Here is a 25,214-nt window from a genome sequence, read left to right on the forward strand (position 1 = left end):
CAGGCAGACATCACGGTGCTAGAGAAGGTAAGAGTTCTATATCCAGATTTGCAAGCAGCAGAAAGGGAGAGAACCACTGGCCTGGCTTTGGCTTCTGAAACCCTAAAGCCTACCCCCACTTACTCCAACAAGGCCCCACCTACATATCTCTCTCAAGTAGCACCACTCCCTAATGACAAATCATTCAAATATTTGAGCCTATGGGGGCCATTCCTATTTAAACCATCACACCTTCCTTTGGGAGGTCCTCTGCTCCCCTTTAGTTCTTTACTAAGTACCTAACCTCTGTGGTTATACAGATTTCAGCATGCCTATTGAATGAAGCCTTAAAAGCTAATATGTACATACAAGAGAAAACATACAGTAATTGTCTTATCTTTTTGGGCCTGGATTGCCTCTCTCAGGATGACTTTTTTTTTAGCTCCATCCATTTACCTGTAAATTTCATATTTTTAAAACTAGGTGAATAATATTCCATTGTATAAATGTACTACAATTTCATTAACTGATGGACATCTAGGCTGTTTTTTATTTCTGAATGTTATCATTAGAGCATCAGTGAACGAGGGTGAGCAAGTATTTCTGTAGTAGTATACAGAATCCTTTGAGTACATGCCCAAGATTGGTATAGCTGGATCTTGAGGTAAATATAGTCCTAGCTTCCTGGTGACCTACCACACTGATTTACAAGTATGCAGTCCCAACTACAATGAATATGTGTTACTTTTCCCCAAATCCTTGTCAGCATGAGCTATCATTTGTTGTATTTATTTTGACCATTCAGACTGGTAGATGACTGGTATTGTTAATTTGTATTTCCCTGATGAATAGAAATGCATTCTGCATTATGATATTGTTACAGAGTAAGAAAACACCAAGAGACCATAGAGTTAATTTAAATTATAATTAGTTGGATTTTTATGTTTAGCTGCTGACCTCAATTCCTGTGGAACTGAGACCCAGCTGTAGTTGGAGGGCTGATTTTAAAGGCAAAGGCCACAGTTCTTGTGAACATATGTTTCCACAGGTATGAGAGAACATCCAGGGTCTTTTTCATTCCTAGAATTCCTGATGTTGTCTTAACAGCCTCAGGGTGGTCACAGGGCTGGCCTCAGATATAAGATGGAGTTTTTCTTAGCCATCACAATGTAGGAACTAGACTGTAGGGACCAGGGAGTAGAATGTGGTGGTTTGAATAAGAATGTATATTTGCAGGCTTAGTACACAGCTGATGAACTGTTTGGGAAGGGTCAAGAGATGTGGCCTTGCTGGAGGTGTGTCACTAGGAGTTGGCTTCTCCAACACCATTCATGCCTAACAAATGCCATGCTGCCCACTATGATAACCATGGACTAACTTTCTAAAGTTGTGAACAAGGCACCAGTTAAGTGCTTTCTTTAATGAGTTTCGTTGCTTCACGAAATAGGATAGTAACTCAGACATGTTAGGGAAATCATACGACTTCTTTAAGATGGAGGTAAGAAAGATTACGTCTGAAGTGCTGGAAATCATTAGGGCATCTCTTAGTGCTACCATGTCCTAAGATTGAAGTCAATGGGAAACTGCAACAACTCAACCCAGGCGGGGTAACAGGGGGCTAAAATCAGGGAACACTTTTCTAGGCAGTCCTGTGTAATCAAGGAGCTCTAGGGCTGTCTTCTCAAAATTATGCATTCAATAAGTTAAAACTTTTAGAACTGAGGAGATGGATTACTGAGTAGAGACACTGGCTATGTAAGCCAGGTGATCTGAGTTTGATCCTCAAAGCCCAGCTGATTGTGGCTGCACACATCTGTAATCCCAGCACACCTATAATAACATAGGAGATAGAGATGAAAATTGTGTTCAGAAGCTGCAGCACACACACACACACCCACACACACCCACCCACACACACACTCTCTCTCTCTCTCTCTCTCTCTCTCTCTCTCTCTCTCTCTCTCTCTCTCTCTCTCTCTCAATAACAGGTAAAACAATCAACCAACCAACAAAAAAGCTTTAAAACAGGGCTGGGAGATTCTGAAAATATTGGCTATTGCTGTTGTTCCTAGCTGCCTACCAGACTTAATGGTAAGACCTTATTGCTGAAGACAGCACACTTTACTCATAGGACATGGAGAAATCAAGTTGATACTGACCAGGAAGCTTCCTCCCTGCTGGAAGGTGCCAGGGAGCCTACTGAAGGAAATCAACAGTTTTACTTAGCTGCTAATCTTATGAGCCAAAAAGATGACAAGCCTGGCAACATATGTTTATGTGTGCGATATTGGCATGAATGTTATGAGGCAAACCAACTTTTTTCTGGTTGGATTTAAGGTTCACTCCACAGGAAGAAACCCTTGACTGTTATTGTAAATCTGTCCAATAGCCTAGTCCATAGTTGGAAAGCTCATAGATCCTAGAACTTAGCCTACTGTTATTTTGCTAAATGGATATAGTGTCAACCTGTTGTTAAATATATATCCACAGACACACAGATTAGTAGTGTGGTTCTCAGACCTCATCAGAGAAGTTTCCTTGTCCAATGGACTCACTGGGGTGGGGTGGGAGAGAGGACACAAAGGTGGAAGGGCTATGGGTGGATCTAGGAAGAGTTAAGAAGAGGAAGAGGGTAGATATGATGTGTGTATGAAATTCTCAAAGAAGTAATAAGTTGTTGGGTTGGTTGGTTTTGTTTCTTTGTCCCAATTAAAGCTTCATTGGAAGTTTCTGGGTTTCTTGGTCAGAACAAAGTAAACTTTGAGTCTGAGAGTTGAATGAAGTAAGAGGAAAGGGACCTTCCTAGGTCCCTGTTATCGCTGACAGTAATGAATCTCAAGGGAAGTGTAGCACAAGGCATCAAGAACAGAGGATCTCAGATGAGCTAAGTCTGAGCTATGCATCTTTGTGCACCTCTGAGTTTCCATGGAGACCAAGGAGAACTTCTAATGCCCCAGGCCTCTTCCCAGTCCACAGAGACAAGGGTCTACCATGATTGCTCTATCCCCAAATCTTCTGTGGGCATGATGGGCCTGGAAGATCAAGTCCAACATGTAAGAGCCAGTCACATGAGCCATCAGTTGAGTCATCAAATAGGCCCTCTCTAATATAGGAACTATAAATGGATATTTTACTTCTTAGGAAAGTGGTCCAGCAATGACACTTGGGGGTAGGAGTACTACCAGCTAACTAAGGAACGTGTTAACGCAGTTCTGGTAAGTATCCAGAGAGAACTCATCTTGGGAGGATCCAGGGAGGGAGTATTGCAATGGGAGATGGGTTGCAGGAAAACATGAAGGTTTGATGGTGCTTGGAATGCAGTGGGACAAGTTTGTGAGCTGCAGAACATCTGGCAGCCTTGGAGCATTCATCTTAAAGAAGTCTGGTGATTCCCTGAAGAAGCATAGTCCTTCAAGCAACACTGTAGACCCAGAAGCTTCCATGCGAAACAGCTGTTAGTCTAGTACTGCATCCGCCAGAGAGTAGGGTAATATACCTGGTGCAAATTTTGGAACGGGGAAAAGCATCCTTCAGGACGCTGCCTAGACACCTGTTATTTGTTTCCAGGAATCCACTGTTAGACTGCAGCACAACTGCTCTCTGGCTTTTTCTTAGTTCTCAAGTATCTTAATTGGTATGCAGCCCCATGAATCACAGTACGTCCAAGGTTTTTCTTATACTTCCTTTTTAAAACACCCTTTAAATTAAAACAGAAAGATAAAACTCTCACACTTCCTTTCCTCTCTCCAGTCCGTCTCAGTATCTTTCTTCTAACCCCTCACAACCCCCTTGTCAAATTGATAGCCTCTTTCTCTTTGATTATTATTTACCACACATATATAGAATATGCACACATATATATGTGTATATATATGCATAGATACATAGTATGTGGAGGGGAGATGTTTTCACAAGGCCCCACCCCTAGACAAAGAACGGTAGGTAACCATGGCTGCTGGGAGAGGGAGAATTCGCATCTCTCAGGAACGAGCCCCTTTTGGGTTTTCCTATGTTTTCAACCATTTGCTTCCTCTTTGTCAGCAAAATGTTCTACCCAACTTTAAACCCATATGAGATTGCCATGCCCACTTCCCTTACTTTTGGATTTAGAATATTACACAAGCAATGATGTAAAAGAAAAGCCACCCATAACCCTTAATTTTTGCATGTCCACTTTCTCTCCTAGTGTCTGGTACTTCTCCATAAAAACACATACTTGTCGGGCATTGATGGTGCATGCCTTTAATCCCAGCACTCCGGAGGCAGAGGCAGGTGGATCTCTGTGAGTTCGAGACAAGCTTGGTCTACCAATCGAGTTCTAGGACAGGGTCCAAAACAATACAGAGAAACCCTGTCTCGAAAACCCATAAAAAAACAAAACCAAAACCAAACCAACCAAATAAACAAAAAACCACATGCTTTACATTTATACTCATGTATAATGTAGAATGTTGTCATTTCTCAGATTTAACCTTTTCACATTAGTTCCTCCTGTTTTCTGTTCCAGATTTTGTTTCCCATACAGAAAAAAGTTTGCCTTGAGCCAGGTGTGATGGTGTACATCTGTATTTCCAGCATTTTGGAGGGTGAGGCAAGAGGATTGCAAAATTTAGGCCAGTCTAAAGACAATACTGACTTGGATAACTGAGAAAGAATAATCACTTAAGGTGAAAGATATATTCTCTAAAATTGATATTGGCTTCATTAATAACTCTGGATGGCCATTTATATTACTATTATTCAATTTGATTGTTGTGGATATTATACAAAAGCACCAAACCTGATAAGAAATGCATCTTCTTACCTCTGTATATCAGTTTTATGTACACGTATTCTCAAAAACAGCAGCCACATCATTAGAACATGTTTATAATAATGACATTTCATTTTATTAATGTATGAGAAACAAAGGGGTGAAATGTGCAGCCTGTGGGCATAGCTAAATAAGCAAATACGTAGATGGTAAATAGCAATAGAAACAACTCAACAGAGTCCATACATAATAGAGAGGTGGTGCTTGAAACCAGCTTCAAGCATACTAGATAAGGGCTGTGTCACAGAGCTACCCTCCAAGCCTGCACCTCCAAGTCTTCCTAGATTGGGAAATGTGAAATGGCTCAGTGATTAAGAGCGCATACTGCTCTTGCAGAGGACCCGGGTTCAATTCCTAGCACCCATGCCGGTCAGCTCCAGCTGTAGGGGTCCAACATCCCTGGTTCTGAGGGTGCCTGTACTCACACGCACACACACACACACACACAAACACACACACACACACACACACACACACACACACACAGACCCAAAATCAAAAGAAATCGTCATAGATGCTGTCTCTGTAGGAATATAGAAGAGTCTATTTCTATTACTCTACACTCCTAGACGTTCTATAATGAGCGATTAATAGCCTATATTATTTATTATTATTATTGTGTGCCACAGAGAAAGTGTGGCAGTCGGGGGACCACTTTGTGGACTTGGTTCTGTCCTTCCACCTCTACATGGGTCCTAGGGATCAAATTGTGGTTGTCAGACTCACATAGCCACTTAACCGTCTTGACATCCTACAGGTAATATTTTTATACCTTTGACATATTTGAAAAAATGTTTCCCCTAAATACACTATATTTTCTATTACATTACTCTTACATTTTTATTCTACTAATTTTGACCATCAAGGAAGATGAAGATAGATGGATTATGTAGCTGCTTGCTCACAGGACTATGTGTTGACTATGAAGTATGGAAGAAATTTCCATAGCTACTATTTTTGTTTTCTTATGGATGAAAAGAGATTCTTAAGATGAGGTAACTGGAATTCAAACACAGTTACAGTCTTGCCTAAAATGCCCTCCTATGGTGATAAGAGTCTTTGATTCACATTTGCAAAGGGAAATCTTTGAGTGGATCTAAGAGGCCTCTTACAACATTTAAATGAACCTGAGAAAAGATATCATCCAATCTAAAATAGTAAAAAAAAATTCCTAGCAGAAAAAAGATAGGTTATATAAAAAAGTTGTTTTAGTTTTTTTTTCTAAGTAACTCCCCCAGATTTTCTAAAATGATGTCAATGTTTATGATCTGTTCTTGACTCCGTGAGAGATCTTAACCATCAACATGAGAAGGCTAAGAGCTGAGGGCACTAAAGGAGTCCTTCAGCTCCAAGTGTCATACTCATCCCTCTGTATTTTTCAGCCCCGTATTGTCCCCAGGTGCTCAGAACTCAGGTCCTGATGCTGAGCATGATCCACGAACATCCTCAAAAGAGGTGGGAGGGGCCATGGAGAACATCACCACTGTCACTGAGTTCATTTTGCTGGGGCTGTCTGATGCCTGTGAGCTGCAGTTGCTCATTTTCCTGGGCTTCCTCTTGACCTACCTTCTCACACTGCTGGGAAACTTCCTCATCATCTTTATCACCCTAGCGGACAGGCGCCTTTACACCCCCATGTACTACTTCCTCCGAAACTTTGCTGTCCTAGAGATCTGGTTCACCTCTGTCATCTTTCCCAAGATGCTAACCAATATCATCACAGGACACAAGACCATCTCCCTAATAGGTTGCCTCCTCCAAGCATTCCTCTATTTCTTCCTGGGCACCACGGAGTTCTTTCTATTGGCAGTCATGTCCTTTGACAGGTATGTGGCCATTTGTAACCCTTTGCGCTATGCCACCATCATGAGCAAAAGAGTCTGTGTACAGCTTGTGTTTTGCTCGTGGATGACAGGGTTTGTTCTCATCATGGTTCCCAGTTCCTTAACATTTTATCAGCCCTTCTGTGGCTCCAACGTCATTAACCATTTCTTCTGTGACAACTTTCCAGTCCTGGAACTAATATGTGCAGATACAAGCGTGATAGAGTTTCTGGGTTTTATGATCGCCAACTTCAGCCTCCTGGGCACTCTGACAGTGACTGCTACCTGCTATGGCCACATTGTCTACTCCATCCTGCGCATTCCCTCAGCCAAGGAGAGGAAGAAAGCCTTCTCAACCTGCTCCTCTCACATCATTGTGGTGTCTCTCTTCTATGGCAGCTGTATCTTTATGTATGTCCGGCCTGGCAAGAGTGGACAGGGGGAGAGCCATAGCAAGGTGGTGTCATTGCTCAACACTGTAGTGACACCGACACTCAACCCCTTTATCTACACCCTGAGGAACAAGCAGGTGAAGCAGGTATTTCGGGAGCACATGAGCAAGCTCCAAAAGTGGAGACAGACATGAAGACAAAAATCACTGGTGACTGCCTGGACCTTTGCTAATGGAGCTAGCCCTGGTAGTCATTGATTTTATCCATGAGGGCAGTTTTCTGTGTTGTTCTCTAACCTACAGTGCTTATCTTACACGTATCATAGTCATCCATTCTGGCTGGTTTGGGGACGACAGGAATTCCCATATACTGGTACTATGTGTTGCGTCTTGATATTTGTACCTGAATCTTATAATTTCCCCCTTCTTAAATGCTCAGAGTAAACTTGGTAGTACTTTTCAAGTTTGATAAAAGTATGCCCAAAGACTTCGAAAGTATTACATATGGAAGAATTGATATAGTGGTATAAGTAAATGTGGACTAAGTCAAGAAACATAGGAAACACTATGTCAAGGGCTATCAAGTAGAAAGAAGCAACTGGAATGACGCTGCTACATAAAAGGACCTCGCAGGCAATGAAAGTCAACCTTCCCAGCAGGCATGGAGGGACACACCTTTATCCCAGCGCTCTGAACGCAGAGGCAGGCGGATCTGTTAGCTGGAGGGCAGCCTGGTCTATAGAGTGAGTTTCAGGGCAGCCAGAGCTTCACACTGAGATCCTGTCTCCAAAAAAATAAATTAAATAAAATAAAAATGTCAGCATTCTAATAAGAACTTGAACATTCAGGCAGTAGTTCCAACAGCTGGTTGAAGGGTGCATACGAAAATGCCTCAGTGAAACCTATCACTTTGTATATCACCTTAAAAATTAATTTACAAAGAAACATTCAACTGTTTAATGATCTGATTTTTCAATTGTTTCAGTAATTATCAAATACTCAGAGTAAATCTAACAGAGGATGTAGGAACCCTTTTCTCAAGCACTGTAAGCCAGAGCCTGGAGAGATGGCTCAGTGGTTAAGAGTGTCTGCAGCTCGTTCAGAGCACTGGAGTTCCATTCCTGGCATGTGCTAGGAGGCTCACAACTGCCTCTAAGTCCAGCTCAGGGCAGGCTGTGGGTCTGGACTGTGCAGGCATCCCCTAGTATTTTTTTTCCCTTTTACATATCAGATATTGTCAGATCCAGGAACCTTGGCTGCTTGATTGACAACTGGCAGACCCTCCCACCACAGGTCCCCTGAAAGAGCAGGCAAACTTGTGTCTCTTGTGCTTCTCATTCTTTTACATGTAAGAGATTTATTATTATTTTACGTGTGTGTTTGCCAGCAAGTATGTAAGTGCACCATGTCTGTCCTGTGCCCCTTGAGACCACAGAGGAACAAAAATCACAACCCACTAAGTTGTCTGCTCAGTCCAAGAGTATATATATTTTTGACTTATTTGACTGTTTTTCTTTGATACTGGGAATCTGAGAAACTGTGACCTGCCATGTGGGTGCTGGGAAGCAAACCTAGGTCCTATTCAAAAGTGGTAGCAACCTTTATCCACCAAGTCACCTCTTCAGGTCCCTATTGCTTTTTTAACATTTATTTTATTTCATTTAATTATTTCTTGTATTTTTTGAGATTATAAATATAATTACATCATTTCCCCCTTCTCGATCCTTCCTCCAATTTCTCTCATACACCCTTCCCTGCTCTCCTTCACAATCATGGCTCCTTTCTGCCAATTGCATTGCATGCGTATACCTATGTGTAGATACACATCTATACAGTACAGATGCTCACCCAACTACAGCAGCTGCTTCTGCATGTGGAAACCAACAAGTTGCAAGGCAAGTCAGGGAAGGAAGTCAGCCTGGTGACAGTTTTAGCCTGAGTCTAGAGTCTATTCATTGAAAACATAATTCCAATACAAATACTGAAGTCATGAGAGTTCTGCCTTCAAGGATGGATTAATACCTTTATTACAGGAGTCCATTCTTTTTTTCTCTTTTAAAGACGTATTTATTTATTATGTATCTAGTATTCTGCCTGCATGTATACTGAGGCCAGAAAAGTGCATCAGATCTCATTACAGATGGCTGTGAGCCACCATGTTGCTGCTGGGAAGTGAACTCAGGACCTGGGAAGCGCAGCCAGTGCTCTTAACTGCTGAGCCATCTCCCAGCCCCAGGAGTCCATTTTTGCAAGAGTTTCCGATGAAGAGTCAGGTCCACCAAGTTCCTTCTCCTCTTGCTCCTGCCATGTTGTAATGCAGCAAGAAGGTGCTCACCAGATGCAGTCTTTTGTACTTGCAGAACTATGAGCTTAATAAATTTCTGTTGACTATAATATATCTAGCTTGTAGTATTTTGTTATAGTAGCACAAAACAACTAAGACACCATGGTTCATAATTTTATAGAGATTTTCAACAGTATTATCAGAGCTTCCTTTTTTCTCAGATTCACAATATGAAAGAAAAACATTCTAATCAGACAAAAGTCTATGTTCTCTGGGGCTAAGGAGACAGCTTAGTAGGTAAAGTGCTGCATTTGGAGGCTTGCATTTAGACCCTAGCATCCACAGAAAAGCTGAGCATGGCTGCTAAGATGTGAACCCAGTGGTGCGAGTTTGTTGTATCGACACAGGCAGATCCTTGCCCTGCTGTTCTTAAACCAGTGAGCACCAGGTTGACTGAAAGAAAAAAATAAAGTGGGGAATGATAGAGGAAGACACAGACCACTTCCCCACATGCACACATATATGCACACATAGGCACAAACACATGCGTGCACACACACAGTCAAAATTAAAATATATACGGCTGTCAAAATGAGTCAAGAGGTAAAGACGATTGCCTTCTTCAACCTGAAGACTTGACACAAGGAGGAGAAAGATGACTCCTGCAAGTAACCTCTGACCTCCACACGTGTGGTATGGTACTCACACAAACACACACACACCACATACACATCTCACATACACACACACACATACATCACATACACATCACACATACACACACACATACCATATACACACACACCACACATATACACACACCTCACCCAATTAATACATATAATAAAAACTTAGTTTAGAATAGATAAATACTACTCTGTGGGCTATGAAAAGATTTAAAAGATTAAATCTGGGCCCAATCTTCAGTACCAGAAAAGAAGGTTTAAATATATTTCCTAAGTAAAACAGAATGAAATGAGAAATAATCACAGGCAACTAAAGCATTGGAAGCCAGAAAAAAATATTTCTGCTGGGCGTTGGTGGCGCACGCCTTTAATCCCAGCACTCGGGAGGCAGAGGCATGCGGATCTCTGTGAGTTCGAGGCCAGGCTGGACTGACAGCCTCCAAAACAGAGAAACCCTGTCCAGTAAAACCAAAAAAAAAAAAAAAATTCTAAACAATCCGTCTGTCAAAAGAGATGTCAGAAAATACTTGCAATTTTAAAAACTCTTACTTTGAAGGAAAGCTAAAATATAGGAAAATTGTGAACTGTAACTCAATGAGCACTTGTAAAAAATTCATAGCATTGAATGTTTACATTAGAAAAGGGAGAAAGGTATAAAGTAATTTACCTAAGTTTTCACCTTCATAAACTAGAAAAGGATGAGTAAATCAAGCTCAAAGTGATCTGAAGAAAGGGCATGATAAAGATAAAAACAGAAACTGATAAATAGGAAATATAAAAATCTGAAAAAATTTCAATTAGTTTTTAAGTAGTTAAAAATGTCAAGAAAAAAATTGACTATCTAAAGTAATCATGGAAAAAAGAAAAGAAAACAAATCCCTGAGGTGTGTTTTATGGTACAAGAAGGTTCCTTCTAAAATATGGAAGCAACTGGTTGCTTGACTCGACGATGATGCCTATGAATCACAATATATATAATATATTACATATAATCTTATATATATTATATATAGCCAGCAGTAGTGGCGTGCGCACCTTGGCAGTAACCAACACTTCTATACTTGGACTACTTTTCCTGCTCTCAGCATTCCTTGGTTGACTCTAGCTTTTTGTCTAGGGTTGAGGTCCCATGAGATTCTCGCTTTCCGTGTTGGCATGTTTTTGGTGTCATCCTTTTTCAGGTCTTTTTTTAGGCCGTCATATTGGTGAGACTTTATGGAAATAGCTTCTCTGTCATTTCCAGGAGACAAAAATCTCATAGCAAACTTCCTGTTCCTCTGGCTCTTAGAACCTTTATGCCCCCTCTTCCGTGACGATCGGGCCCCAGGTGCAGGAGTTGTGTTGTAGGTATATCAGTTGGGGCTGGACACCACACAGCCACTTACTATCTGCACTTTAATAGGGTTTGGTTTTCTGTAATGGTCTACAACTTGGCAATGGCTGCCAAGACAGTTTTTTTTCTTTTTAATGAGTGATGAGATCTATGCTTATTATATCTCTGTGTATATTAAGTTAGGGATCATCCTGGTTTAGTAAAGTGGTAGTCGTAGGTTCTCCTCAAAGATCCATAACTTCACTAGCCCTGGGTAGTTGACCAGGTTTCTGGTACTAGACATGATGTTGCTCTTGCTGCTCAATAAATACTGAGGATTGATGTTTTTCTTTTTATTGTTTCGTTCTTTAAGCTACATCTGGCTATCCTATTTAGCAACTGCAGCTCCACAGCTACCAGCAGAGGCTAGGCAGCAAGAGCGAAAGCCCCAGGGAATTCTGCTTTCTCAGGCACCAACTCGTTCAAAGCTACTAAGGAAACTTACTTAAATTTCTGTCCCACTAAAGAACTCAAGATTCAAAGGTTGGGGTAGAACCCTGCTTTCCAGAGAGGCATAATATCAAACAGCTCATGTGGGTCACCTAGCTCACCTCTTCTTATCTCCCAAGAAGTTCTCAAGCCCCGCCCCCTTCTGTAAACCTTTCTACACCTGGCCACTCCCTACAACTTCCTGTCAGCTAGGTGCTGACCCAGACTCCTGACCGCAGGTGACGTTTACTTAATCAAACACATCTTTGCATCATGAAACAAATGTTCCAGATCATAAGCAAAAGTAACACACCTTAAGATAATATTCTACAGCAGAGGATGGTCTTTTGTCTGGGAGAATACAAAAGAAAAAATGGAGAGAGAAATAGATCATATTGGGCTGGCTTCTGTTTAACTGGCTCTAAGAGTTAGACTCTCTCTTTAATGAGGCACCATCACAATATTAAGCTATTTTAGAGAAAGATCGGTGGGTTTTGGAGGAAATGTATATTCAGCCACTACATTGAATATTTTGGAAACGTCTATTAAATCTGTTGGTACAGGTTAACTTCATCAATTTGATGCAAATAGAAGAAAGCAATTGGTCAGGCAGTTTGGGGCAGGGACCTTGAAAACTAATGGCTATGTTTGTCTTGTCTTTTATAGTCAATTATGTCTAGGAAATATCCCTGGTTCTGCTTAAAATTCTCTCCAGGTTGGAGGCTTAGGATGCCCAAAATGTTTAAGGGCACTGGTTCATAATCTGATTTCTTGTTTTTGTTTTTCCTTTCCTTTTACATAGAAATGTAAAGAGCACAGCTGCCTAGAAGCAATGTGTGATAAAATACTTCATTGACTCTGGGACATGTTTCTGAAACTCCAGCCACAAGGATTGAGAGCAGTATAGATACCTTGTGTGGGGGGCAACTGGACTGATTGGCCACCCTACCCTTATTGCCTCAACCCAGTAATGCCTGTTAACTCTCTGAGGCATACCAGGACACTCCATTCTCTGCCTATTTCAGTTTCTTTGTTGATTATTTTTGTTTGGATGATCTACATATTAGTAACACTGGGATATTGAAGTCACCCAGTATTTCAGTATCTGGAATTATCAGACCCTTTATGTATTGTCCGTCTCGTGAAGCTGAATGCATCAGCACTTGATGCACATATTTACAACTGTTGTATCTGTAGTGAGTTGTTGGCGGCTACGGGGCTACAACACTTCACAAGGATCTGAGCAAAGGGCTAAGGATGTAAATGAAGACAAAGACAGCAGCTCATTCTTACAAGGAGAATGGCGTTTATTTAACCGGTCAGGCAATGTGGAGAACCACCAAAGTCAGAACCCTACACTCCCAGGGCTGTCCTGCAAAGGATGGGCCAATAACAGGAATTAGCATTTAGACAATAAAGATGGACAGAAAACAGGAACTTGCATGCAGCCCTCATTGGGAGGAGGGGACAAGAGGTGTTTTGCTAGAAGCTCCTAGTCACAAGCAGGTCAACAGACCCCCATGGGGGAAGGGTGCAACAGTGTCTTCCTGATGGATTATTCTTTTTCTTAATATGTAGTGACTTTCCTTAGGAATTCTTCAGGTTTTGTCTTGAAGTCTACTCCATTGGATACAACTATGGGTACTTCTGATTAGTGTTGACTTCTGTTTGTTTGATTTATAAGCTTTTGTCTCTCTCTCTCTCTCTCTCTCTCTCTCTCTGTGTGTGTCTGTGTGTGTGTGTATGAGAGAGAGAGAGAGCACACATGTGTTTTACAGACAGAGACTATTTATATCTATATCTTATTTTTAAAATCTAGTCAGCAAGCCTACATTTTTCAATTGTAGATAAGACTACTTACAAGGATGCATGTGTTGGCTCAAAAAATCACAATGCTCAGGAGATTGAAGCAGAAGGAGTATAGTAAGTTTGAGGCCAGCATGGGTTATGTAAGAAGTTGAGGCTAGCCTAGGGTACAGAGTATGATTCTTAAAAAAAAAAAAAGAAAAAAACAAAGTCACAACAAAAACCAGTATTCAGAAAATCTCTGCTGGTTCCTTTATCTCGATGTTTACTGTCCTGGCTGGTTTGATGCATGCTTATTCCTTGTTTTCTGCCCTCTTGAGTGATTTAGTGAGTTAGACATGATGGATTCTTTCCTAATTCCATTTTGTTCATCTATTTCCCTTGTTGCGTTTGCTCTGTGCTCTCTTGATCAAGACTGCCTTTCTTTCTACAGCAATAGTGTCTTTGGCTATAGCAGTGATTGGGGTCATGCATTGCCTTAATTTGTGCTTATCTTGAAACTTCCTTTTTCCTTTATTGATGAGAAAAGATAAGTCTGATGACCACAGTAAATTTTGGTTGGTGGTTATTTATTTTCAGGGTTGTAAGCAATAATTTTATGCTTTTGTGGCTTTGGAGGTTTGTGCTTGGAGGTGTAATGTTATTGTGGTGGATTACTCTTCTGAGTTGACATTTTTCTCTTGCAGCTTTTAATATTGTTCCCTTGCTTTGGGCATCCTTAATGTCATGTGTCACAGTCAAGCTCTAATTGGGTCAAATCTATTTGGGATTAGAAAAGCCTCTTGTAGTTGGGTACCCACCACCGTCATCCCCCAGATTTGGGAAATTTTCTGCTATAATTTTATTGTTTGGGTTTTCTGTGAGTTTAGTTTCTTTTTTTTTAGTTTTTTTTATTTTATTTTCCAGTTTAAATTTAGATAAGAATCAAGGTTGCTTCAGAAGTCAGTTCCAGGTCCCTCTCCCATTCCCTCCCTTCCTCCCGTGCCCTCCCCCCCCGTTATCCCCTCATTTCTCCAGGGAGGGTGAGGCCCTCCATGGGGGTGTCCATAGTCTGTCATTTCATATAGGGCAGGGCCTAGACCCTTTCCCAAGAGTTCAGGGTGAGAGTGCACCTCACATTGTTCTATTGGAGGCCAAAGTCCATGTGTATACTTGGGATGGGTACTGATCTGCTGCCCAAGGCTCAATAGAATCCCTAGGCCTCTTCACTGACACCCAGATTCAGGGGGTCTTGATCAGTCCCATGCTGGCTTCCCAGGCTAATGCCTGGGATTCAAGAGTTAACCTTTGTCTGGTCAGCTGTTTCTGGGGGTTAGACCAGCCCAGTCTTAATCCCTTTGATCATCAGTCCTCCCTCTCTGTTACTGGCTTTCTTGAGTTCAGCTCAGTACTTAACCAAGGGAGTCTGCCTCTTCTTCGATCAGCCACTAAATAAAGTTTCTGTTTCCCAGACTCTCTGGCCATAGGATTGTAGGCTGGCACTCCCCAGATCTATGTCTAAAATCCATATATGAGAGAGTACATGCCATGTTTCTCTTTTTGTGACTGGGTTACCTCACTCAGGATGGTTTCTTCTAGTGTCATCCATTTGCCTGCGAATCTCATGATTCCATTATTTTTTTCTGCTGAATAGTACTCCATTGTGTAGATGTACCACATTTTCTCTATCCACTCTTCAGGTGAGGGACATCTAGGTTGCTTCCACATTCTGGCAATTACAAATAAAGCTGCTATGAACATAGTGGAACAGACATCTTTGTTGTATGAATGGGCATCTTTTGGATATATGCCTAAGAGTGGAGTTGCTGGGTCTTGTGGTAGGTTTATTCCCATTTTTCTGAGGAATCTCCACACTGATTTCCAAAGTGGCTGAACCAGTTGGCACTCCCACCAGCAATGGAGGAGTGTCCCCCTTTCACCACATCCTCTCCAGCATAAATTGTCATTGGTGTTTTTGATTTTAGCCATTCTGACAGGGGTGAGATGGTATCTGAGAGTTGTTTTGATTTGCATTTCCCGGATGGCTAAGGATATTGAGCACTTTCTCAAGTGCCTCTCAGCCATTTTAGACTCCTCTATTGAAAACTCTCTATTTAGTTCTGCAGCCCACTTTTTAATAGGGTCCTTTGGTGTTTTGGAGACTTGCCTCTTGAGTTCTTTGTAAATTTTGGAGATCAACCCTCTGTCAGATGTGGGATTAGTGAATATTTTTTCCCATTCTGTGGGCTGCCTTTTTGTCTTGCTGACTGTGTCCTTTGCCTTACAGAAGCTTCTCAGTTTCAGTAGGTCCCATTTATTAATTGTTGATCTTACTGCCTGTGCTACTGGTGTTATGTTCAGGAAGCTGTCTCCTGTACCAATTCGTTCAAGGGTACCACCCACTTTCTCTTCTAAGAGGTTCAGTGTGGCTGGATTTATGTTGAGGTCTTTGATCCATTTGGACTTAAGTTTTGTGCATGGCGATAGACATGGATCGATCTGCATTCTTCTACATGCCAGTCTCCAATTATGCCAGCACCATTTGTTGAAGATGCTTTCTTTATTCCATTGTATATTTTTAGCTTCTTTGTCAAAGATCAGATGTTCGTACGTGTGTGGGTTAATACCCGGGTTTTCAATTCGATTCCATTGTTCTACCTGTCTATTTTTGTGCCAATACCAAGCTGTTTTCAGGACTATAGCTCTATAATAGAGCTTGAGGTCAGGGATGGTGATGCCTCCGGACGTTGCCTTGTTGAACAGGGTTGTTTTGGCTATCCTGGGTCTTTTGTTTTTCCATACAAAATTGATTATTGTTCTTTCAAGGTCTGTGAAGAACTGTGCTGGGATTTTAATGGGGATTGCATTGAATCTGTAGATTGCTTTTGGCAGGATTGCCATTTTTACTACATTGATCCTACCTATCCAAGAGCATGGGAGATCTTTCCATTTTCTGAGGGCTTCTTTAATTTCTTTCTTTAAAGATTCAAAGTTCTTACGATACAGGTCTTTCACTTGTTTGGTTAGCGTTACCCCAAGGTATTTTATGTTGTTTGTGGCAATTGTAAAGGGTGATGTTTCTCTGATTTCTCTTTCAGCCCTTTTATCATCTGTATATAGTAGGGCTACTGATTTTCTTGAGTTGATCTTGTAGCCTGCCACTTTGCTGAAGGTGTTAATCAGCTGTAAGAGTTCCCTGGTAGAGTTCTTTGGGTCATTGATGTAAACTATCATATCGTCTGCAAACAGTGAAAGTTTGACCTCTTCCTTCCCAATTTGTATCCCCTTGATCCCCCTTTGTTGTCGTATGGCTATAGCTAGAACTTCAAGTACCATGTTGAAAAGGTATGGAGAGAGTGGACAGCCTTGTTTTGTTCCTGATTTTAGAGGAATTGTGTTGAGTTTCTGTCCATTTAGTTTGATGTTGGCTGTTGGTTTACTGTATATAGCTTTTATTATGTTTAAGTATGTCCCTGTTATCCCAGATCTCTCCAAGACCTTTATCATGAAGGGGTGTTGGATTTTGTCAAAGGCTTTTTCAGCATCTAGTGAGATGATCATGTGATTTTTGTTTTTCAGCTTGTTTATATGGTGGATTACGTTGATGGATTTTCGTATGTTGAACCATCCCTGCATTCCTGGGATGAGACCTACTTGATCGTGGTGAATGATTGTTTTGATGTGTTCTTGGATCCGATTTGCCAGTATTTTATTGAGTATTTTTGCATCAATGTTCATGAGGGATATTGGTCTGAAGTTCTCTTTCTTAGTTGTATCTTTGTGTGGCTTGGGGATCAAGGTTATTGAAGCCTCATAGAAAGAGTTTGGCAAAGACCCTTCTGCTTCTATTGTGTGGAACACTTTGAGAAGAATTGGTATAAGCTGTTCTTTGAATTTCTGGTAGAATTCTGCACTGAGGCCATCTGGACCTGGGCTTTTTTTGGTTGGGAGACTTTTGATGACAGCTTCTATTTCCATAGGGGTTATAGGTCTATTTAAATTGTTTATCTGTTCTTGATTTAGTTTTGGCAATTGATAGCTGTCCAGGAAGTCATCCATTTCCTTTAAATTTTCGAATTTTGTGGAGTACAGGTTTTCAAAGTATGACCTAATGATTCTCTGGATTTCCTCAGAGTCTGTTGTTATGTCCCCCTTTTCATTTCTGATTTTGTTAATTTGCGTGTTCACTCTCTGCTGTTTGTTAAGTTTGGACAAAGGTTTGTCTATTTTGTTGATTTTCTCAAAGAACCAACTCTTCGTTGCGTTGATTCTTTGTATTGTTTTCCTGGTTTCTACTTTATTAATTTCAGCCCTCAATTTGATTATTTCCTGGCGTCTACTCCTCCTGGGGGAGTGTGCTTCTTTGTGTTCTAGAGCTTTCAGCTGTGATGTTAATTCTCTGGTATAACTGTTCTCCTGTTTCTTCATGTGAGCATTTAGCGCTATGAACTTCCCCCCGTAGCACTGCTTTCAAAGTGTCCTATAGGTTTGGGTATGTTGTGTCTTCATTCTCATTGAATTCGAGGAAGTCTTTAATTTCTTTTTTTATTTCCTCTTTGACCCAGGGATGGTGCAGTTGAGCGTTATTCAATTTCCATGAGTTTGTAGGTTTTCTGCGATTTGTGTTGTTGTTGAATTCTAATTTTAAAGCATGGTGGTCTGATAAGATGCATGGAGTTGCCGGGCGTTGGTGGCGCACGCCTTTAATCCCAGCACTCGGGAGGCAGAGGCAGGCGGATCTCTGTAAATTCGAGACCAGCCTGGACTACCAAGCGAGTTCCAGGACAGCCTCCAAAGCCACAGAGAAACCCTGTCTCGAAAAAACCAAAAAAAAAAAAAAAAAAAAGATGCATGGAGTTATTCCAATTTTTTTGTAGCTGCTGAGGTTTGATATGTTGCCAAGTATGTGGTCGATTTTTGAGAAGGTTCCATGTGGTGGTGAGAAGAAGGTATATTCTTTTTTATGTGGATGAAATGTTCTATAGATATCTGTTAATCCCAGTTGGGTCATTACTTCTATTAGCCCTTTTGCTTCTTTGTTGAGTTTCTGTGTGGTATTCCTGTCTAGTGGTGAGAGTGGTGTGTTGAAATCTCCCACTATAACTGTGTGGGGCTTTAGATGAGATTTAAGTTCTAATAATATTTCTTTAACGAATGTGGAAGCCTTTGTATTTGGGGCATAGATGTTCAGAATAGACACTTCCTCTTGGTGGGTTTCACCTGTGATGAGTATGTAATGACCTCCTTCATCTCTTTTGATTGATTTTATTTTAAAGTCTAGTTTGTTAGATATTAGGATTGCTACCCCGGCTTGTTTCTTGGGTCCATTTGATTGAAAAATTTTTTCCCAACCTTTAATTCTCAGGTAATGTCTGTCTTTAAGGGTGAGGTGTGTTTCCTGTATGCAGCAGAAGGAAGGGTTCTGTCTTCGAATCCAATCTGCTAGTCTGTGTCTTTTTATGGGTGAGTTAAGGCCATTAATATTGAGGGATATTAATGACCAATGATTGCTCATCCTTCTTCGATTTGCGATGGTTGTTGTTGGTGGAATTATGTGTGGAATTTCACCCCTTTGTTCTTTTGGCTGTTGGTAGAGAGAGATTCTCTAATGCTTATGTTTTTCTGGTTGTAGTTAGCTTCCTTGGGTTGGAGTTTTCCTTCCAAAATTTTCTGTAGGGCTGGGTTAGTGGACACATATTGCTTGAATCTAGTTTTGTCATGGAATATCTTGTTTTCTCCGTCTATAGTGATTGAGAGCTTTGCCGGGTACAGTAGTCTGGGCTGGCATCCGTGGTCTCTTAGTGTAGGTAGAATATCTATCCAGGACCTTCTGGCTTTCAGCGTTTCCATGGAGAAATCAGGTGTAATTCTGATAGGTCTGCCTTTATATGTTACTTGACCTTTTTCCTTAGCTGCTCTTAATATTCTTTCTTTATTCTGTATGTTTGGGGTCTTGATTATTATGTGGCGAGGGGATTTTTTTGTGGTCCACTCTATTTGGTGTTCTGTAGGCTTCTTGTACCTTCATTGGCATGTCTTTCTTAAGGTTGGGAAAGTTTTCTTCTATGATTTTGTTGAATATGCCTTCTGCCCCTTTGAGCTGGATTTCTTCTCCTTCTTCTATACCTATTATTCTTAGGTTTGGTCTTTTCATGGTGTCCCATATTTCCTGGATGTTTTGTGTTAAGGATTTGTTGGATTTAAGGTTTTCTTTGGTTGATAAATCCATTTCTCCTAGCGTATCTTCAACACTTGAGATTCTCTCTTCCATCTCTTCTATTCTGTTGGTAATGCTTGTATTGGTAGTGCCTGTCTGTTTGTCCAGCTTTTCTATTTTCTGCCTTTCTTCAGATTGTGTTTTTTTAATGACTCTATTTCAGTTTTCAACCCTTGCAGTGTTTGCATTGCTTCTTGTAATTTTCTGTTTATCTGTTCGTCCGTTTGTTGCCTTTTATGAATTTTTTGGTTTGTTCTTTCTTCCATTTCTTGCATTTTTTGGTTTGTTTTTTGTTCCATTTCTCGCATTTTGTGCTTTGTTTCTTCTTCCATTTCCTGCCTTTTTTGGTTTGTTTCTTCTTCCATTTTTTTCATTTTTTGCTTTGTTTTTTCTACCATTTCTTGCATTTTTTGCTTTGTTTCTTCTTCCATTTCCTGCCTTTTTTGGTATGATTCTTCTTCCAATTCTTGCATTTTTTGCTTTGTTTTTTCTTCCATTTCTTGCATTTTTTGCTTCATTTCTTCTTCCATTTTCTGCCTTTTTTGGTTTGTTTTTTCTTCCAATTCTTGCATTTTTTGGTTTGTTTTTTCTTCCATTTCTTTGAGGGATTTTCCAATATCCTCTTTTAGGGCCTCTACCATTTTCATGAAAGTGCTTTTAAGGTCGTTCTCTTCTGCTTCGTCCGCATTGGAATGTTGGGGTCTTGCTGGTGTGGAGTCTCTAGAATCTGGCGGTGTCATATTTGTTTTTCTGTTGCTGACTGTGTTTTTGTATTGTCTCTTTCCCATCTCTTCTTCTAGTGGGTGCAGAAAGAGCCCCTTACTGGTCTGGGGACCAGAGTTCCCTTTTGGTGGGTGCTAGCAAGTCCAATAATCTGGTGGTTCTTCGATTCCTTGTCCGAATGCTGGTCCCGTGGGTGGAGAAGAAGAACAGGAATCTGGGGCGTTTATCCTCTTACCTGGTCCCCTGGACCCTATGCTGGGTCCTGTTGTACTTGATCCAGAACAGCTACTCCCCTGGTCTCCCTGGGTCCTCTGGTTTCCTGGTCTCGTTGGTGGGAGAGAAGACCTGGGGTCTGGGTGCTTGGCTCCCGCCGGGATTGGGAGCTCTGTGCAGGTCCCAGGCGATCTGCAGGCACTGGGGCACAGGCCGGGAAGCCGGCCTGTTTACCTGATGCTGCTGGAAGAACCACTGCTTCCCTGGACTCCCAGCCTCCTCTCCTTTCCTGGTCTCGTTGGTGTGAGCGAAGATCCGGAGTCTGGGGTGCTTGGCTCCCGCCGGGATTGGGAGCTCTGTGCAGGTCCCAGGCGATCTGCAGGTACTGGGGCACAGGCCGGGAAGCCGGCCTGTTTACCTGATGCTGCTGGAAGAACCGCCGCTTCCCTGGACTCCCAGCCTCCTCTCCTCTCCTCTCTTTTTTTTTTTTTTTTTTTAGTTTTTATGAGACAGGGTTTCTCTGTTTTGGAGGCTGTCGGTCCAGCCTGGCCTCGAACTCACAGAGATCCGCCTGCCTCTGCCTCCCGAGTGCTGGGATTAAAGGCGTGCGCCACCAACGCCCGGCTGAGTTTAGTTTCTTTTTAATCTCAGGTCCTTCCACATGGGTTTGGGGATTTGCTGTATTGATTATGTCCCCTACCTCTTGGATGCTGTGGTCCTGCTTGCTGATGTTTTATCGAAATGTAGCTCTTTCTCAGCCTTGTCTTCCATACCTTAATTACTTCTCTTGCTGGTTCTACCTGTTGACTTCCAGGGTGATTTTATTCGACTCACAGAGTTTTTCATTTCCTGCGTTTCTGTCAGATTTTTCCAAGCTCTGGTTCCCTGGTGACTTTCTTACCCGTGTGTTGAATTGACCTCCTGTCTTTGTAGCCTGCTTGCTTCTTTCCTTTTCGACAGCACTGGCAATTTTGAAGCAAACTTTTGGGGTTAGTTTTCTCGAAACATGTCAGCGCTCTTTCTTTCAAGGTACCTGAAATTAATCAACTAAAGTTTGTGGTTGTTGTATTCAGTATCAGATGAATGAGGATGCCATATTTTCTCTGATTTCATAGTTGGGGTTGTTTTACTATTTCAATATTGAGTATACAAAATTGGCCTTCTTAATATTTTACACTCCATACAATCCTTACTTTATTAAGAATTTTTAGTTAGTACTATGTGGTAGGTTTTGTGGATGTTCATTCCATTATTGTGGAAACTTTTTTTTGGTGGGGGGACATCTGACCATCCTATAATAAAAATGGGGAAAAATTAAATTTACTTTTGTAATTACAAAGATGATCTAGGAGTACTATAGGAGTGATGAAAAGAGTTGGTCATGAGAAAGAGCATGGTGCCCACTGGAGTCACAAGTCGACAGCCACGTACTGCTGTTTCCCCTATGAGCAGCAGAGATGCTCAGATAAGTGGCAGGGCATGCTTAGCTTAGATACAACAAGCAATGCCCTTCTGTAGGAGACCAGCAAGCACTTGATGACCCTTAGATCTCATCTGTCTAGTGTGATGGAAACTAGCCGAGAATGGTGGGTATCCTTTTGACAGACAGAGGAAGCAAGATGTTTCCATAGCCAGACCCAGGATCCGCTGAACCTCACCAAACACACATCATCAGCTGAATGGTACTAAGCAGGGATTTGGGTCCACTGGCCTCCACAGGCTCCTTCTGACAGCCTTCGCCTTCCTTTTCACCAAGAACAGTTCCATCAGAACTGAGAGCACAAGGGGGAAGGGGACACCTTAATTTGAAGAGCCCAGGTCTTTACTTTGGGGGGGGGATGAAGAATTTGCACCAAGCCAGCATGTATAAAAGTAGGGCATTTTCTAAGAGGAACACTTTTATGCCTCTGGTCAGGCAAACTTCTGTGGTAGTGCTAAGTAACTCATATCCAGAGTCATATTGAGACTATTTGAGTTAGTAGATGGTTTCCAGCGTGTCAAACATGTGACACCTAGCAACACAGGCTCTGAATTCTGATTGAGCAGCAACATTCCTTGTGGCTTTGGGATTCAGTGTCTGATATCTCCCTGGCCTGTTTTCCACATTGGTGGATTAGGGGTTATAAGGATACCTATCATAGAGTTTTCTTAAATGATGAAATAACATATATAAAACATCCAGAGTGGCACACAGTAGGTGTTCAGTAAATTTTGACATATTATTTAACACAGTTGCATTGTGTCTTCTTTGATAATCCCAGTGCCTCTTCTTCTAGTAAGCATGTCAACTTCCTTATACAAAGCACATGTGATCCCAGCAGCTGTTCATTCTTGAATTTCTCTAAGTCATCCCCACGAGGGAATTTCTAAGTCCTGGGGAGTTCCTGCTTCCATCGATTCATTGAACTATTAGATTGTTATGTGAGGGGATCTGACCTTGGTTTTAGGTTCTGTTGATGAGGAGCAGTTGGTTTGCACTGTGGAGAAGGCCTTCAAATCTCCCTCATACCTCTGTCTTTTCCCTTGTGACTTTGGGTATGTTCATAGTTTTCTGTTGCTGTGAGAAAACACCATAAGACCAAGGGAACCTACAGAAGAGTTTATTGGGGCATACGGTTCCAGAGGGTAAGGGTCCATCATGACAGGGATGCTGACAGCTAGAGCAGGATACTGAGATCTCACATCCTTTACTATAAGCACAAAGTGGAGATAGTGAACTAGAAATAGGTGGAGGCCTTATGCTCTCAAAGTAACATGCTTCCTCCAGCAAGGCCACACCTCCCGGTCCTCTCCAAATAGCACTGGCAACTGGAACCAAATGCTCAAATACATGAGCCAGTGAGAGTTCAATACCAGCCAGTCCTAAGAAGACTGATAGATCATAACAGTAATACCTTGGGGACTAGTGTGATTGCTCAATGATTAAGAGCACTTACTCCTCTTATAGATGACCTAGGTTCAGTTCCCAGCACCTATTTGAGGACTCACAACCATCTATAACTCCAGTTCTAGGTGATCTGGTGCACTCTTCTTGGTCTCTGTGGTCACCGTTTGCCTATGGTGCTCATACACACATATATACATACATGGAGGCAGATATACACACATACTGACACAGACACAGGGGCAGATTCACAGCACAGCCTTCAGGCAGGCACAGGTTCATACTCATTCAGACAGACCCAGGACGGAAGACACAAAGAACACAAAGTAGAGAATTCAAATCTGGTCTCATTCTTGGTTAAAGACTCCAAGGGAAGTGTTTTTGTTTCTTCCCTTACTGTGACACTGATGCATTATTGGTGACTCAGAGTTAATCACTAATGGGTTTAATCCATGAAGTGGGCAAGTAGCTACATATGGTGGGGGGAGGGCTTTAAAGAAAGAGTAGGAAGCCAAAGTACCAGAAGAAGCTAGCCAGCACTTGGACAAAAGAGACTAAACAATCAAAAGGAGAAGTTGACCTTTCAGAAAGATGGACAGACCCAGCTGAACCCCGCAGCTTCTCAGTATGGAGACTGCTCTGAGAGGGCAGGGAGCCCAGGAAGGAGAAGGTATATCACCTCATTAAAGGGATAATTATTCCACCCATCTCTTCAGCATGGCTCAAGGTAAACAGGCCTTCTTAGGGCAGTCCCGCCTTACTGAGCGGTAGTGTCTACGCTAAGTGATTGACCCTGTCCATCCTGAATGTGAGATTTCTGCCCAGGCCAGAATTTCTAGCCTCTTGACCAGAAACTTTCCGTTAATGTGCCTTTATTGCTACTTTAACAAAAGTTCTCCCCTCTCTGGAGTGAAGCTGTGTGTGTTCTCTTGTGGTTCATAACTGTGATAACAAGGCCCCAGACATTTCCAAATCCCTTGGCTGCTACTGGCTTTCAGATTGGAAGTTCCTAATCCCTTGGTTATTGGAGGCTCTAAGTTTAGCATGGGAAAGTTTGCCCTTTTCTCCCAGTTGTAGAACAGTAACTTTGGAAAAAGTTTAATGAACCTCATTGAAGGAGAGAAAAGAAAAAAGCCAGACAAGATGCTTCTCAGGGCTGGGTCTGTGGGGTTACGGACAAGGGCAGAAGCATATGTACTGTGGCTGTGATGGATCTGGTGCAGACCATGCTCCAGGAGCTGAAGGTTCCTTCTTCCTTTTTGAGGAGTCTCTGCCTGCTCTGAACTGACTCACCCTCCATGCTATTTGTCTTAGTAGGTTGTTTTTTATTGTTATTTTATTGCTTTGAAGAGACACCATGACTACAGCAACTCATAAATAAAAAACATTTAATTGGTGTGGCTTGCTTCCGTTCCAGAGGTTGGGTCCATTGCATGGTGGTGTGGAGCCTGGCAGCATGCAGGCAGATGAGCTACTTGAGCTGAGAGTCCTACATCTTGCCTCAGAGGCAATGGGAAGTCGAATGACTGTCACACTTTGTGAACCTTGAGAAAAGAGATCTCAGGCCCACCCCCACAGGGACACACTTCCTTCAGCAAGGCCACTCCCTTTGGGA

At 41.8% G+C, this 25,214-nt stretch overlaps 1 protein-coding gene across 1 annotated transcript; it reads left to right on the forward strand.

Moving 5' to 3' along the window:
• The first annotated feature begins 6,259 nt into the window (after positions 1–6,259).
• LOC121137831 (olfactory receptor 49) lies at positions 6,260–7,201 on the forward strand. The gene has a single exon (XM_040740590.1). It carries the CDS (start codon positions 6,260–6,262, stop codon positions 7,199–7,201), a length of 942 nt encoding a protein of 313 aa, XP_040596524.1.
• Positions 7,202–25,214: the final 18,013 nt, after the last annotated feature.

Source organism: Mesocricetus auratus, unplaced genomic scaffold (genome assembly GCF_017639785.1).
Source record: "Mesocricetus auratus isolate SY011 unplaced genomic scaffold, BCM_Maur_2.0 Super-Scaffold_100707, whole genome shotgun sequence".
Taxonomy (NCBI): domain Eukaryota; kingdom Metazoa; phylum Chordata; class Mammalia; order Rodentia; family Cricetidae; genus Mesocricetus; species Mesocricetus auratus.

Bases quoted from the DNA above. Each gene is read 5' to 3' on its own strand.
- LOC121137831 (XM_040740590.1), top strand. From the start codon at position 6,260: ATGGAGAACATCACCACTGTCACTGAGTTCATTTTGCTGGGGCTGTCT.